This window comes from Chiloscyllium punctatum, chromosome 38, assembly GCF_047496795.1.
Source record: "Chiloscyllium punctatum isolate Juve2018m chromosome 38, sChiPun1.3, whole genome shotgun sequence".
In the NCBI taxonomy this organism is placed as follows: domain Eukaryota; kingdom Metazoa; phylum Chordata; class Chondrichthyes; order Orectolobiformes; family Hemiscylliidae; genus Chiloscyllium; species Chiloscyllium punctatum.
In genome coordinates this window covers 10,658,913-10,676,983 of record NC_092776.1, presented here as the reverse complement: position 1 = coordinate 10,676,983, position 18,071 = coordinate 10,658,913, and the positions used below count along the sequence as shown (strand labels likewise).

At 50.0% G+C, this 18,071-nt stretch overlaps 1 protein-coding gene across 3 annotated transcripts in view; it reads right to left on the bottom strand.

Moving 5' to 3' along the window:
- Nucleotides 1-18,071, bottom strand: part of crtac1b (cartilage acidic protein 1b) — a 349,836-nt gene that overhangs the window by 241,557 nt on the left and 90,208 nt on the right. For all 3 annotated transcript variants that reach the window (XM_072557150.1, XM_072557149.1, XM_072557151.1), the window contains exon 3: nt 7,953-8,149. In XM_072557150.1, the coding sequence (XP_072413251.1) occupies nt 7,953-8,149 (197 nt within the window). The remainder of the gene's footprint in view (nt 1-7,952; nt 8,150-18,071) is intronic.

Below are 18,071 nucleotides of genomic sequence, written 5' to 3'. Positions count from 1 at the left end.
CAGTTACTTCACTTGGGTCTGGAGTCACACACAGGTCAGCCCAGGTAAAGGTGGCAGATTTCCCCTGCTCCCCCCAAACCCTCCCAAAGGGCATGAGTGAACCAAGTGGGTTTTTACTAGAACCAACAGCCAGAGTTTTTAACAACACAGAACAAGATCCTTCCACTCATTGTGTCTGTCTCCGGCATCAAACATTCTTCGGTTTTAATCCCATTATCCAGCATTTGGCCCATAGCCTTGTACACTACGGCATTTCAAGTACTCATCTATATGGTTCTTAAACATCTTAAGAGTTTCTGTCACTCCCACTCTTTTAGGCAGTGAGTTCCAGATTTCCACCGTTCGCTGAGTAAAAAAGATTCTTCCCCATAACCTCTCTGAAACTCCTGCTCCTCACCTTAAAACAGTGTCCTCTGATCATTGAACCTTTTGTAAGATGAAAAGTGGTTACACGGTTGTCATGGTAGTAATGTCACCACTAGCATTTTATTTCAGTCTCCAGAAACAGAGAAAATGGGAGCAGGAGTAGGCTGTTCAGTCATTGAGTCATGCAGCACAAAAAAACAGACCACCCTCTGGTCCAACCAGTCAATGCCGAACATAATCCCAAACTAAACTAGTCCCACCTTCCTGCTCTTAGCCCATATCCCTCCAAATTGCTCCTGTTCATGTACTTAACCAAATGTCTTTTGAACATTGAAACTGTGCCCATATCCATTACTTTCTCAGGAAGTCAATTCCACATCCGAAACACCGTCTATGAAAAAAGATTTGCTTCTCATATCCCATTTTTAATCTCACTCCTCTCACTGTAAAAAATGTGACCGCTAGTCTTGAAATCCCCCATCCTAGGGAAAAGGTACCTATCATTAAACCTACCTACATCCCCCCTTATTTTACACAGTCCTTCAAATCTAGTCCACCATTCAATAAGATAACAGTTGATCATCCAATTTAGCATCTTGTTCCTGCTTCCTCTCGTACACCCATTAATTTCTTGCACCGAAGAACTACACACGCATCTAATTGAATTTGAATATTGCCATTAACCTGGGGAAGCTGCATTACTAGTCCAGGGACATTACCACTTCACCACTGCCTTTCTAGGTAGCCTAATGAATCCTTAAGTGACTGAATTGCTTGATGATGCTCCTATGAAGTGCGTTTTTTACTAATGAGATGTGACATAAATGCAAGTTGTTGTTGTGTTGGCACTTATGACAAGTTCAGCTTGCTCTTTATGTTTGATTGTCTTGGGTTTTACTAAGTGAAGGACAATGTTGCAGCCCTATCCTTGTGCAACACGAGACTATATCTGTTGTGTAACTCTCTCAAACTGAAGTCCCCTGATAGTTTCAATAACCTGCCTTTATCTCTACCACAGGTGCACACTGGCTGAAATATTGACTTTTCAAATTTATGATTTAATTGAGTAATAGAAACCGACCTTATCGACTGCAGGTAAGCTGAGCTGAAAGAATCAAATAGTCTTTGTACATGTGAATTGTGATATCACCTCAGCTATTCAACGGCTCCGTGCAGACTGTACAAACCTCACCACTCAACACTTCACCAAAATCTTGCAAACACTGAATCTAGTGCATTTTGATTTCTGACACCATACCTGCCACCACCCTACCACAGCCCCGTACCCCATCACAGCCCCGTACCCCATCACAGCCCCGTACCCCATCACAGCCCCATTCCCCATCACAGCCCCATTCCCCATCACAGCCCCGTACCCCATCACAGCCCCACACCCCATCACAGCCCCACACCCCATCACTGCCTCATTCCACATCACTGCCCTTTACCCCATCACTGGCCCGTACCCCATCACTGCCACATTCCCCATCACAGCCCCGTACCCCATCACAGCCCCATTCCCCATCACAGCCCCGTACCCCATCACAGCCCCGTTCCCCATCACAGCCCCGTACCCCATCACAGCCCCATTCCCCATCACAGCCCCGTACTCCATCACAGCCCCATTCCCCACCACAGCCCCGTACCCCATCACAGCCCCATTCCCCATCACAGCCCCGTACCCCATCACAGCCCCGTACCCCATCACAGCCCCATACCCCATCACAGCCCCATTCCCCATCACAGCCCCGTACTCCATCACTGCCCCGTTCCCCATCACTGCCCTGTACCCCATCACAGCCCCATTCCCCACCACAGCCCCATTCCCCATCACAGCCCCGTACCCCATCACAGCCCCATTCCCCATCACTGCCCTGTACCCCATCACAGCCCCATACCCCATCACAGCCCCATACGCCCATCACAGCCCCGTTCCCCATCACTTGCCCTGTACCCCATCACAGCCCATACCCCATCACAGCCCCATTCCCCATCACAGCCCCGTACCCCATCACAGCCCCATACCCCATCACAGCCCCATTCCCCATCACAGCCCCATTCCCCATCACAGCCCCATTCCCCATCACAGCCCCATTCCCATCACTGCCCCGTACCCCATCACAGCCCCATACCCCATCACTGCCCCATTCCCCATCACTGCCCCGTTCCCCATCACTGCCCCGTTCCCCATCACTGCCTTGTACCCCATCACTGCCACATTCCCCATCACTGCCCCCTTCCCCATCACTGCCCCCTTCCCCATCACTGCCCCCTTCCCCATCATTGCCCCCTTCCACATCATTGACCCATATCCCATCAAAGGCCCGTAACCCATCACTGCCCCCTACTCCATCACTGCCCGATACCCCTTCACTGCCCCCACACCCCATCACTGCCCCACACCCCATCACAGCCCCCACCACATCACTGCCCCCACCCCATCACTGTCTCCATATCCCATTACTGCCCCGTACCCCATCCCTACACACTCCACATCACTGCCCCCACCCCATCACTGCCCCCTACCCCTTCACTGCCCCACACCCCATCACTGCCCACACTCCCCAACACTGCCTCCACCCCATTACTGCCCCATACCCCATTGCTGCCCTCACCCCATTACTGCCCCACACCCCATCACTGCCCTTCACCCCATCACTGCCCGTACATCCCCATACTCTATCACTGCACTTTACCCCATCACTGACCATATTCCCCATCACTGATCCCATTCCCCATCACAGCCCCCACTCCATTACTGCCCCATACCCCATTTCTGCCCCCAACCCTTCACTGCCCCACAACCCATCACTGTCCCCACACCCCATCACTGCCCCCACACCCCATCACTGCCCCCACCCCATAACTGCCCCATACCCCATCCCTGCCCTCACCCCATCCCTGCCCCACACCCCATTCACTGCCCCAACCCCATCACAGCCCCCTACCCCATCACAGCCCCCTACCCCATCACTGCCCCTTTCCACATCACTGCCCCGTACCCCATCACTGCCCCACACCTCATCACTGACCCCAACCCCATCACTGCCCCATACCCCATCACTGCCCCGTTCCCCATCATTGTCCCTACCCCATCGCTGCCCTGTACCCCATCACTGCCCCCTACCCAATCACTGCCCCACACCCCATCACTGCCCTCAAACCCCATCACTGCCCCTACACTATCACTGTCCCCACCCCATCACTGCCCCATGCCATATCACTGTCCCTACCCCAATACTGCCCCCAACTCCATCACTGCCCCCTACCCCTTCACTGCCCCACACCCCATCACTGCCCCACACCCCATCACTGCCCTGTACCCCATCACTGCCTCCTACCCCTTCACTGCCTCCTACCCCTTCACTGCCCCACACCCCATCACTGCCCCACACCCCATCACTGCCCTGTACCCCATCACTGCCTCCTACCCCTTCACTGCCTCCTACCCCTTCACTGCCCCCACACCTCATCACTGTCCCATACCCCATCACTGCCCCCACCCTAGCACTGTCCAACACCTCATCACTGCCCCACACCCCATCACTGCCCCCCCACTCCATCACTGCCCCTACCCCATCACTGCCCTCACCCCATCACTGCCCCATACCCATCACTGCCCCTAGCCCACCACTGCCCCCACCCCATCACTACCCCCACCCCATCACTGCCTCCAACCCCATCACTGCCTCCAAACCCATCACTGCCCCATATCCCATCACTGCCCCACACCCCATCACTGCCTCCAACCCCATCACTGCCTTCAAACCCATCACTGTCCCATACCCCATCGCTGCCCTCACCCGATTACTGCCCCACACCCCATTACTGCCCCCACCCCATCACTGCCCTTCACCCCATTACTGCCCTTACATCCCCCATACTCTGTCACTGCGCTTTACCCCATCACTGACTACATTCCCCATCACAGATCCCATTATCCATCACTGCCCCACCCCAATACTGCCCTGTACCCCATCCTGGACCCCACCCCATCACTGCCCCCACCCCATCACAGCCCCCTACCCCATCACAGCCCCATTCCACATCACTGCCCTCAACCCATCACTGCCCCACACCCCATCACTGCCCCGTACCCCATCACTGCCCCACACCCCATCACTGCCCCGTACCCCATCACTGCCCCACACCCCATCACTGCCCCGTAGCCCATCACTGCCCCACACCCCATCACTGCCCCACACCCCATCACTGCCCCACACCCCATCACTGCACTCATACCCCATCACTACCCCCACCCCATCACTCTCCCACACCCCATCACTTCCCCCACCCCACTACTGCCCCATACCCCATCACTGTCCCTACCTCAATATTGCCCCCTACTCCACCACTGCCCCTACCCCATCACTGCCTCCAACCCCATCACTGCCCCCACCCCATCACTGCCTCCAAACCCATCACTGCCCCACACCCCATCACTGCCCCGTACCCCAACACAGGCCCCACCCCATCACTGCCCCCACACCCCATCACTGCCCCCACACCCCATCACTGCCCCATACCCCATCACTGCCCCCACACCATCACTGCCCCCACACCCCATCACTGCCCCCACACCCCATCACTGCCCCCACACCCCATCACTGCCCCACACCCCATCACTGCCCCATACCCCATCACTGCCCCCACACCCCATCACTGCCCCCACACCCCATCACTGCCCCCACCCCATCACTGCCCCCACACCCCATCACTGCCCCCACCCCATCACTGCCCCCACCCCATCACTGCCCCCACCCCATCACTGCCCCCACACCCCATCACTGCCCCCACCCCATCACTGCCCCCACCCCATCACTGCCCCCTACTCCACCACTGCCCCTACCCCATCACTGCCTCCAACCCCATCACTGCCCCCACCCCATCACTGCCCCCACCCCATCACTGCCCCCACACCCCATCACTGCCCCCACCCCATCACTGCCCCACACCCCATCACTGCCCCCACACCCCATCACTGCCCCCACACCCCATCACTGCCCCACACCCCATCACTGCCCCCATACCCATCACTGCCCCACACCCCATCACTGCCCCCATACCCATCACTGCCCCCACCCCATCACTGCCCCACACCCCATCACTGCCCCCATACCCATCACTGCCCCCCACCCCATCACTGCCCTCACACCCCATCACTGCCCCACACCCCATCACTGCCCCCACACCCCATCACTGCCCCCACACCCCATCACTGCCCCACACCCCATCACTGCCCCCATACCCATCACTGCCCCACACCCCATCACTGCCCCCATACCCATCACTGCCCCCACCCCATCACTGCCCCACACCCCATCACTGCCCCCATACCCATCACTGCCCCACACCCCATCACTGCCCTTCACCCCATCACTGCCCCCACACCCCATCACTGCCCCCATACCCCATCACTGCCCCAACCCCAGCACAGCCCCCTACCCTATCACAGCCCCCTACCCCATCACTGCCCCTTTCCATATCACTGCCCCATACCCCATTACTGCCCCGTACCCCATCACTGCCCCACACCCCATCACTGCCCCTAACCCCATCACTGCCTCACACCCTATCACTGCCCTCACACCCTATCACTACCCTCACACCCCATCACTGCCCCTAACCCCATCACTGCCCCCTACCCAATTGCTGCCTCACACCCTATCACTGCCCTCACACCCTATCACTGCCCTCACACCCCATCACTGCCCCACACCCCATCACTGCCCCTACACTATCACTGTCCCCACCCCATTACTGCCCCATACCCCATCACTGTCCCTACCCCAATACTGCCCCCTATTCCATCACTGCCCCATACCCCTTTACTGCCCAACACCCCATCGCTGACCCACACCCCATCACAGCCCCACACCCCATCACTGCCCCCACCCCATCACTGTCTCCAACCCCATCACTGCTCCATATCCCATTACTGCCCCATACCCCATCCCTACCCACTCCACATCACTGCCCCCACCCCATCACTGCCCCCTACCCCTTCACTGCCCCACACCCCATCACTGCCCACACACTCCAACACTGCCTCCACCCCATTACTGCCCCGTACCCCATTGCTGCCCTCACCCGATTACTGCCCCACACCCCATTACTGCCCCCACCCCATCACTGCCCTTCACCCCATCACTGTCCATACATCCCCCATACTCTATCTCTGCGCTTTACCCCATCACTGACCATATTCCCCATCACTGATCCCATTCCCCATCAGTGCCCCATACCCCATCCCTGCCCCCAACCCTTCACTGCCCCACACCCCATCACTGCCCCCACTGCCCCCACCCCATCACTGCCCCGTACCCCATCACTGCCCCGTACCCCATCACTGCCCCAAACCCATCACTGCCCCACACCCCATCACAGCCCCTTTCCACATCACTGCCCCATACCCCATCACTGCCCTGTACCCCATCACTGCCCCGTACCCCATCACTGCCCCAAACCCATCACTGCCCTGTACCCCATCACTGCCCCCACCCCATCACTGCCTCCTACCCCTTCACTGCCCCACACCCCATCACTGCCCCCACACCCCATCTTTGCCCCACCCCCCATCACTGCCCCCACCCCATCACTGCCCAACCCCATCATTGCCCCCACCCCATCACTGCCTCCAACCCCATCACTGCCCCATATCCCATTACTGCCCCAACCCCATTCATTGCCCCAACCCTATCACTGCCCCATTCCCCATCACTGCCCCATTCCCTACCACTGCCCCATACCCTTTCACTGCACCAAGCAACATCACTGTCCCCATTCCCCATCACTGCCCCCATACCCCATCACTGCCCCATAACCCCTCACTGCCCCATATCCCCTCACTGCCCCATTCTCCATCACTGACCCCATCCCCCATCACTGTCCCCATCCCCCATCACTGTCCCTATTCCCCATCACTGACCCCATCCCCCATCACTGTCCCCATTCCCCATCACTGACCCCATCCCCCATCACTGACCCCATCCCCCATCACTGTCCCCACCCCATCACTGCCCCATTCCCTATCACTGCCCCCATTCCCCAACATGGCCCCATTCCCCATCACTGCCCCCGTACCCCATCACTGACCCCATACTCCATCACTGCTCCATTCCTCATCACTGCCCCATACAGAGCAACTCCCTGTCAAATTGCCAAGACCTCTGGACCCTACTTTCATCCTGCTGGTGTGAAGCTGATCTTTAGCTTCCACATAATTAAGTTCCCCACTGGCCTTGCTTCCCTCTCCTGGGGGGGCAGAACCAGATCCCACCCATTAATCAAGATTATTTGCTCTAATTAGCCCATCATTCCATTATTATTGCAATGGCCTGACAAACACGTGGATGGAAGGCAAACTAGATGTACCCTGCTTCTATCAGTCCCTGTTGTCACAGACCAGGCCAAGGCCTCTCAAAACATTTTAACAAGGTGGACCAGATCCTGACCTTTCTAGTTGTTTTAAGCAGATGTAAGGTGAATATCCAGACATATCGGAACCTCTGCCTTTACAGCCCCTCTCTAAAAATGCCATGGACAAAGAAACTTTGTTAAAGGAGCAGCATTGTCACACTGTGTACCTGAAAAAGCATTATTAGTGTTGAGAAAGTATATTTCTTCTCGTCCATCACCATCGATGTCACAGGCCGCCACCCCTATAGCGTTCCCTTGGCGATCGCGCAGTGAGTAGTATGGAGAGCTGGGTTCATCAACAGCGATGTTCTGCAGCCGCTTTGTGGTTCTGTCATACTTTAACACCAGGTTCGGACCGTTGTACCTGTGGAAACACAAAGCCCACATTGAGAACACAGCCAGAAAAGAAAAGAGAGCGAGCTCTCTTGGCGCCACACCCTGAGGAGGGCATCAGCGTGGAGAGCACGTCACCTCCCATCTTCTCCAAAGGTATGGATCCACCAATCTAGATTGTACATGCCCTGTACGGGGCTGGATGTCATCACCAGCTTGTTATCATCCTGTTATAGAGTCATAGAGTCATACAGCATGGAAACAGACCCTTCAGTCTAATCAGCCCATGTCGAACATAATCCCAAACTAAACTACTCCCACCTGCCTGCACTTGACCCATATCCCTCCAAACCCTTCCTGTTCATGTGTTTAGAGTCATAGAGATGTTCAGCATGAAACAGACCCTTCGGTCCAACTCATTCATGTCGACCAGATATCTTAAATTAATCTAGTCCCAGTTGCCAGCAACTGGCCCATATCCCTGTAAACCCTTCCTATTCATATACCCATCCAGATGCCTTTAAAATGTTGCAGTTGTACCAGCCTCCACCACTTCCACTGGCAGCCCATTTCATACACGCACCACCCTCTGCGTGGAACAGTTGCTCCTTAAATCCCTTTTAAATCTTTCCTCTCTCACCCTAAACCCATGACCTCTAGTTCTAGTCTCCCCCGCCCCAGGGAAAAGATCTTGTCTATTTCCCATATTCAAGCCCCTCATGGTTTTATAAACCTCTATAAGGTCACCCCTCAGCCTCAGATGCTCCAGGGGAAACAGTCCCAGCCTGTTCAACATCTCCCTTTGTACTTATCCAAATATTTTTTAAATGTTGTAACTACACCTGCATCCACCATTTACTCTGGTAGTTTATTTCTCGCCTGAACCACTCCCCATATAAAACGGTTGTCCCACATTATCCATTTTAATCCTTTCTTCTCTCACCTTAAAAATACGCCCCCAGGATTTTAACTCCCCCACCCTGGGGAAAAGACCCTTGTCATTCACCTTATCTATGCTCCTCATGACATAATCCTGTATGTTTCAATAAGATCACCTCTCATTCCTCTTGACACCCATGAGAATAGACCTAATCATTCCCCATAAAACACCTCCCGTATGCTGGGGAATCAGCTGTGTGAACCTTCTCTGAATTCCTGTCTGGGTATATCCAGTTTTAGATTAGAGTGGTGCTGGAAGAGCACAGCAGTTCAAGAAGCATCCTAGGAGCAGTAAAATCGACATTTCGGGCAAAAGCCCTTCATGAAGGGCTTTTGCCCGAAACGTCGATTTTCCTGCTCCTCGGATGCTGCCTGACCTGCTGTGCTTTTCCAGCACCACTCTAATCTAGACTCTAGTTTCCAGCATCGGCAGTCATTGATTTTACCTATATCCAGTTTCGCAGGTTTCACTAATTACACTGGATTTGCCAATATCCTGTACAGTTGTAGCAAGACTTTCCTGCTTTTATACTCCATTCTCCTCACACTAAAGGCCAACATTCCCTTTGCCTTCCTAATTGCTTGTTGCATCTGCATGATAAATTTTTGTGGTTCATGTATAAGGGCACACAACATGTGCAGCCCTTTTCTATTTTTATTTTGTTTTTATTTATTCATTCATTCATAGGATAAAGGCATCCCTGGCAAGGCAGCGTTTATTGCCCATTCCTAATTGTCCAGAGGGCAGTTAAGTTGCTGTGGGTCTGGAGTCACATGTAGGCCAGACTGGTTAAGGATAGCAGTTTCCTTCCCTAAAGGACAATAATGAACCAAATGGACTTTTCTGACAATTGAAAATGGAGTCATTAGACTTTTAATTCCACAGGTTTTTTTTGTAGTGAATTCAAATTCTATCACCTGCCATGTGGCATTTACACCCAGGTCCCCAGCACATTATTGGGGTCTCTGGATTAACAGCCCAGTGATAATGCTAATAGACCATCACCTCCCCAATTTAAATAGCATTCTCCTTTTCTATTCCTCCCAACAAAGTGGACAGCCTCACAATTTCCCCACATGGTGCTATGTCCTTCTCATTATTTGCCCTCTCATTTAACCTACATACATCCCTTTTCAGACTCTTTATACCCTTCTGTTTTCCTACTGATCTTCATGTTGAACTTGCCCAATTATTTTGTTTGAAGACACTGAGGATCTGGTGTGTTGAGGAGTCCTGTCAGTGGTGTACGGGTCCCGACTCGGTGTCCTCAGTTAGGACTGAGTTGGTTGTGCTCAGGCAGATTGGCCTTTGGGCTTCACCCTGGCAGTTGTCTCCATCAAAATGAGGAATGTTCGGACTCACAGTGAGCTGTCCATATTCAGTATTAGCTTCCCATATGAAGACCAAACACAGCAACATCAAAGTTGTCAGTCGGATCATGCCAAGTTCACAGGATATTGTTAGAAACACTATCACCAATAGTTTTCTTTCAATGAAGGGGACACCTTCCTGTGGTACAGTGGTAGTGTCCCTACCCCATTCTGAAAGGCCAGGGTTCAAGACCCACCTTTTCAAGAGGTGTATAACAACATCTCCGAACAGCGTGATTAGGAAAATAACTTAAGTGAAAAAAAAGTTACAGTACAAAAGTGAATTGTTCATGTATTCCAGGCAGCACGGTGGCTCACAGCGCCAGGGACCTGGGTTCAATTCCAGCCTCAGGCAACTATCTGAGTGGGGTTTGCACATACTCGCTGTGGGGTCTGCATGGGTTTCCTCCGGATGCTCCGGTTTCTTCCCACAGTCCAAAGATTTGTCGGGTAGGTAGACTGGCCATGGGAAATGCAGGATTATAAAGATGGGGTTGGGGGGGGGGGGGGGGGGGGGGGGGGGGTGGTGTTGGGTCTGAGAGGGATGCTCTTCAGAGAGTCAGTTTGGACTTGATGAGCTAAATGGCCTGTTTCCACCCTGTAGGGGTTCTGTGAACCAGCATCACTAGAAGCTGCTATGATTGTCATGCGTAGGCGTATGCTGTTGGAAAACCAAATGTTGTGTTTCAGCATTACCAGCAATCTCTGGAAGGAGCAATTTGACAAGAAAGTATTCAATGAACAGTGTGACATTTGAAAGTTCTGTGGAACAAAGGGACCTTGGCGTATTTTTCCACAGAAGGTGGAAGGGCATGTTAGTAGGGTGGTGAAAAAGGCATATGAGGCATTTGCCTTTATCAATTGAGGCATAGATTATAAAAGCAGGGAAGTCATGTCGGAGTTGGCTAGAACTTTGGTGAGCCACATTTGGGGTACTGTGTGCAATTCTGGTCACCACACTACAGGAAGGATGTGATTGCACTGGAGAGGGTTTGGAAGAGATTCACCAGGATGTTCCCTGGGATGGAAAATTCAAGTTATGAGGAAATGTTGAATAGGCTTGGGTTTGTTTTCTTTGGAGCAGAGAAGACTGAGGAGCAACCTGATTGAGGAGTACATGGATGGAGTGGATAAGGAGCAGTTGTTCCCCTTTGTCACAGGTTCAAGGAGACACAGGTTCAAGGTCAGGGGCAGGAAGTTTAAGAGGGATGTGAGACAAATCTTTTTACCCAAATGGTGGTGACAGTCTGAAATGCGCTGTCTGGGAGGGTGGGAGAAGTAAATTACCTCACATCCTTTAAAAAGGACCTGGATGAGCAGGTCATAACATTTGGAGCTATGGACCAAGTGCTGGTAAATGGGATTAGGTTGAAGGTCAGGTGTTCCTCATGTGTTGCTACCAACCCAATGGACTGAAAGGCCTCTTCTGCACAATGTGATTCTGTGATTCTTAAACATGTTATTTGTACCTGGCCAAAAACAAGACAATTGTCAATTAGCTATAACCAGTGCCTGTGGCATCACTTTTGTAAACCTCACCAAAGCATTCAATGCTGTGAGCAGAGAGGGACTTCAGAAAGTCGTTAAAAAATTCAGATGGTCCTCCCAGATTTCTGCCCACCGTGAAATCAGTATGGACCTGTCAACCAACCCCTTCCACATCTCCAACAGTGTGTAGCAGAGACCTGTACTAGCCCTGACCCTGACCTTTCACTATTGCTTTTCATACAATCCCTACAGTGTGGAAACAGGCCACTCGGCTCAACAAGTCCACACCGACCTTCCAAAGAGCATCCCACCCAGACCCATTCCCCTACCCCTATTACTCTACATTTTCCCTGACCAATGCATGTAGCCTACATATCCCTGAACATTACAGGCAATTTAGCCTGGCCAATTCACCAGACCTGCACATCTTTATATGGTGGGAGGAAACCGGAGCACCCGGAGGAAACTCATGCAGACACAGGGAGAATGTGCAAACTCCACACAGACAGTCACTGGAGGCTGGATCAAACCTGGATCTCTGGCACTGTGAGGCACCAGTGCTAACCACTGAGCCACCATGCTGCCCAAAACTGCCTTTCAGCAGGCCGCAATGGGAGACCGTGAGTGATCTTTTCCACCTCGATCGTTTTGTCTTCACACTCAGATAAAGACACAAGAAAATCTCATCTGTGAATTTCTCTCCTTGCCACAGTCTGTCACAGTTACAATGTGTAGATACACGTGTTTCCGAGGCAACACAGCACTTTGGAATAGACAGCAGTTGAAAGAAAACTGAAGTCTTGCTCTGACCTGCACTGCAACGTGAATGTAAAGCACCTGGCAATATCAGTGAGGGAACCATCAAACAGCATACCTAAATACAAACACCGAGTACACTGGGAGGAGCTCAGCACATTTGTGGACAGAGAAACAGAGTTAATGTTTCAAGTCTGGTCTGACTAGTCTTCTCCTGTGTTATTCACCTGAGCTGATGAGTCAATAATGAGGGAACATCATTTTAAAGTGAATGGCTGGAGATTTGAGTCTGGAATGAACTGAGAGGATAGTTGAGGCAGGAAACCCCAAACTTTTATTAAAAAATATGTGAATAAGCGCTTGAAATGTCATAAGATTCAAGGCTATGGGCCAAGCACTGGGAAGTGGAGTCAGTGTAGGTATGTCGATAGGGCAAAGGCTATTTCTGAAATGTACGACACTATGACTTTCTATGGGACTGTTTTCCCTGGAGCATCAGAGGCTGAAGGGTAACCTTATAGAGGTTTATAAAATCACGAGGAGTGTGGATAAGATAAATAGACAAAGTCTTTTCCTTGGGGTGGGGCAGTTCAGAACTAGAGGGGCATAGGTTTAGGTTGAGAGGGGAAAGATAAAAAAGAGACCTAAGGGCTAACTTTTTCATGCAGAGGGTGGTGCGTGTATGGAATGAGGCTGGTACATTTAAAAGGCATCTGGATGGGTGTATGGATAGAAAGGCTTTAGAGGGATATGGGTGCTGGCAGGTGGGATGAGATTACATTGGGATATCTGGTTGGCATGGATGTGCTGGACCGAAGGGTCTGTTTCCATGTTGTACATCTCTATGACTCTAAGCATCATACCAGACTTGAAACCAGCCCAGCCATGGTGACCCGAAATGTTGACTTTCCTGCTCTTCTGAAGCTGCCTGACTTGCTGTGTTTTTCCAGCTCCATATTTTTTAGATTACATTACATTACAATGTGGAAACAGGCCCTTCGGCCCAACAAGTCCACACCGACCCGCCGAAGCGCAACCCACCCATACCCCTACATTTAACCCTTACCTAACACTATGGGCAATTTAACATGGCCAATTCACCTGACCTGCACATCTTTGGACTGACACGGCGAGAACATGCAAACTCCACACAATTAGTCGCCTGAGGCGGGAATTGAACCAGGGTCTCTGGCGCTGTGAGGCAGCAGTGCTAACCACTGTGCCACCGTGCCACCCACTTTGACCTTGAAACATTCACTCTGTTTCTCCCTCCACAGATGCTTGTCCTGTGTTTCTCCAACATTCTCTATGTTTGTTTCAGATCTCCAGCATTCACATTTAAGCAGGAGACCTAGTTGCAGAGTGTTCTTTTGTGTGGAGCCAGCAAAACACCATGAAGTGGACAACCAGCTATCGAAAGCGTATTATTTGACAACTGAGTCTCGAGTGACCACAGCCTCAGGGCACCGAGTCAAAGTGTACAAATCCTCAGAACCTTCCTGTATAGTGCTGAGTCACAAGGTCCTAGACACCTGTCCTATTCACCTTCCACATGCACCTCCATCAGCACTACCTCCTCAGCAGCCTCTAGCTTTACCAACAGAATAATAATCACAAATATTGGAAATCACTGTTATTACCAGTACCGAGACTGTCCTCCTGAAAAGCCAACCACATTAGTGGACAACCAAGAGGCACCACCTTTGGTATTCAGTGAAGATCCAGCACGATAGAGAAAACAAGGAGAAGGTGAGATCCAGGTTGCCACTGCCCTTAACCCCACCGCAGAAAAATCAAAATCAAATGGGAGAAAGTGAGGACTGCAGATGCTGGAGATCAGAGTCGAGTGTGTGGTGCAAAGAAAGCACAGCAGGTCAGGCAGCATCCGAGGAACAGGAGAATTTGGGAATCCTGATGAAGGGCTGATGCCCAAAGCAGACTTATTCTCCTGCTCTTCGAATGCTGCCTGGGAAATTCACATTCCCAACTGTCCACAACTCATGAGTAAACCCTTCCTCGAGCATTTGTTGTCTAAGAAATGTCAAGATGAAGAAGTCGTTTTTTTATTGTTTACTTTTTTTTTATACATACTGTGGTTCATGTGTGGAATGAACTTCCAGAGGAAGTGGTGGATGCAGGTACGGTTACAATGTTTAAAAGACCTGAGTAAGAAATGTTTGGAGAGACATGGTCCAAACGCAGGCAGATGAAACTAGTTTAGTTTGGGATTATGGTCGGCATGGACTGGTTGGTCCGAAGGGTCTTTCTCCGTATGATGCTAAGTTGTTTCAAAAAGAAAGTGCTTTTGTTTGACTGTGAAGTGCTTAAGGACTTACTAAGGTCACGAAAATCATAATCTTTCTGTTAAAGTGTTAGGATCCTTTGACAGATTGGTAAGGGCATTGGTGAAGCTGGAACATTATTGTACATTTTGTTTTGCTTTTGATTGCTTTCTACAATCAATTCTGCTATAACGCAGTGGTTCCGTTCTCGTGTAACCCTCTGTTATAAGAAAATGGTGATAGCAGCACCACTTAAACTAATGTGGCCTGAATCGTGTTATAACCAACACACGCTTGAAAAGTTTGCGCTATATAGAAACAGTGTCTCCATTTCGTTAACCACGTTATAGCAAATTTGCGTGAACGAAACATGTGTTATAGCAGAATGACCTATATTAGGAAGTGGGATGGGGTTGATAGTTAAAGAGTCACAAGGAAGAAAGTTGGCTGGAAGGTTTTGAAAGGGGCTTCAGTTATCTGCCCAAAACCAGATTACAGCTCCCGATGTCCAGCCCTTTTTTTTTGCATCATCTCCATCCTATTACCATTTTAATTGCCCCATTTATCCAATTTGGCATTCTTCATTTAATTTACATTTCATTGTCATTAGGCATATATCATATTGCGTATTTCAATATTTATAGCTTCAAAAGGTTTCATTCATTGTAACAGCAATCATCTGGTAATGCATTCCACAGATCAGCACTCGTTCCTTTGAAATTTACCTTTTCAAAGTCATGTTTTCTGGATCTTTCCAGCAGCTGACGACAGGACAATATTTGAGTTGATCATTTTTAAATCCCCAGTCACCATGACAACAATAAAAAGAATGACTTGCATTTCTGTAGCACCTTGTATAATCCCGTGATGCCCTTAAGTGGTGTACAGTCAATGCAGTGCTCATTGAACGGTAGTCATTGTTGTAATAGGACAACCAAACATCTTAGCAGCAATCCAAATAGCTCGAGGTTGAATGGGCTGGGGCTGTTTTCTCTGGAGCGTCAGAGGCTGAGGGGTGACCTTACACAGGTTTATAAAATCATGAGGGGCATGGATAGGGTAAGAAGACAAGACCTTTTCCCTGGGGCGGGGGAGTCCAGAACTAGAGGGCACAGGTATAAAGTGGGAGGGGAAAAATTTACAAGGGACCGAAGGGGCAATGTTTTCACACAGAGGGTGGTACGTGTATGGAATAAGCTGCTAGAGGAAGTGGTGGAGGCTGGTACAATTGCAACATTTAAGAGGCATTTGGATGGGTATATGAATAGGAAGGGTTTAGAGGGATATGGGCCGGGTGCTGGCGGGTAGGACTAGATTGGGTTGGGATATCTGGTCGGCATGGACGGGTTGGACCGAAGGGTCTGTTTCCATGCTGTACATCTCCATGACTCCAAATTAAATCCTATCATCATTTAGGGATGTTCAGGGACATAATTATTGGCCAAGACACCAGGAGAGAACTTCCTTATTTCTTTGTATATTCCATGGGACCTTTTATGCCCAACTGAGTGGGCAGTTCAATTGTGTCACCCTGAAAGGAAACATCTCCGTTAGTGCAGCACTCCCTCATGACTTGGATTGCCACGTCTGTATTGACTTTGCACTTAAGTCTCAGGAGAGGGATTTGCAATCACTAACTTGGAGGCAAATACCTGCTTGCTACTGAGCTAAGGGGCACCATGGTGGCTCATTGGTTAGTACTGCTGCCTCGCAGCCTCAGGGACCCAGGTTTGATTCCAACCTCTGTCTGCGTGGAGTTTACACATTCTCTCAGTGTCTGCTCCGGGTGCTCTGGTTTCCTCCCACAATCCAAAGATGTGCAGGTTCGATGGATTGGCCATGGGAAATGCAGACTAACAGAGATATTGGTGGTGGGGGGGGGGGGTGAGATGTTCTTCGGGGGGGGTCTGTGTAGTCTCAATGGGCTGAAAGGCCTGGTCCACACTGGAGGGATTCTATGAAGGATTATAACACAGCTATCAGGATTAGTTAATCGTGTACTTCAAAATTCATTGTCATCCAGTTTCTTTCAATAATTCTATTTAGAAACAAAATATCACAAATATGGGCAATTTATGGAAAAATTCAGAAACTTAGGGGATAATGTAACATAATGGGTAAAGTCAAAGAATTAGCAAATCAGATGAGACACTGAAATATAAATAAAATCAAAAGCATAAATGTCCTAGTTTAAAATAAGCCATAACTTTTTGATGCAAGCCCCATTTTGCATTGCTTCTGTTTTCCATGCTTACTTACAATTGATTTTTTAACACAAGACTAGGCTTCAGGAACCAAGCCAATACATTTATAAATACATACAGAGCTATAAATACAGACATACAGAGCTTGCACATACTAACTCCCTAAGCTAAAACTTACAAGCACAGTAGTGTTGATTTTAAATTCTGGTCTAAGACCTGATCACCCTCTCCTATAAATGTATCTATTATTTTTGTCTAATGATGTCAATCTACAACACTGCCTCGGATTTAATTCTTAATGGTTAGAAATCATTTTTCAATCATCACAGTGGAGTAGGTTTGTTCTGGTTTTGGGGTTGGTGTGGTTTTTTGAAAGAACTGTGTATGGACAGACCAGAACCCTCCTCCCAAAGTATTGTGATCAGATAGCTCAAACCCTAACTTCCATATTTATTTAAAGGCAAGTGTAAGGTGCTGTGTTCCAGATGTGGTTCATCTGATCCAGCACTTGGCTTTAATCAAAACACACTTTACATTTACAGGACAGTTAAAATACAAACAACAAAACAAATTGACATCACTTTACTCAACTGAAATAAGTAACAAGTACTATTTAACCACAAATCATCAACAGTTCCAATGTAGGCAGCATCCTGTAGACACACCCTTTGGTAAAAACGCAATTCAGTAAAACAGTTCTGCTTTCTCAGGTGGTTTCTCTCTCCCATCCAGAAGAAGGAAACAATCAGCCCCTTGTGATTTTTAAGAGGAAGCCTTGCTGTCGAAGATTTCATTCCAGCTGTTGGGATCTCAAAGCCTTTCGCTCAGCTGCAACAGGAACCCTCTCTCTAACTGAAAACAGAACTAAAAACCTTCCTGGGTCTACGTGAGCCCAGGTCCCACCCACTCATGA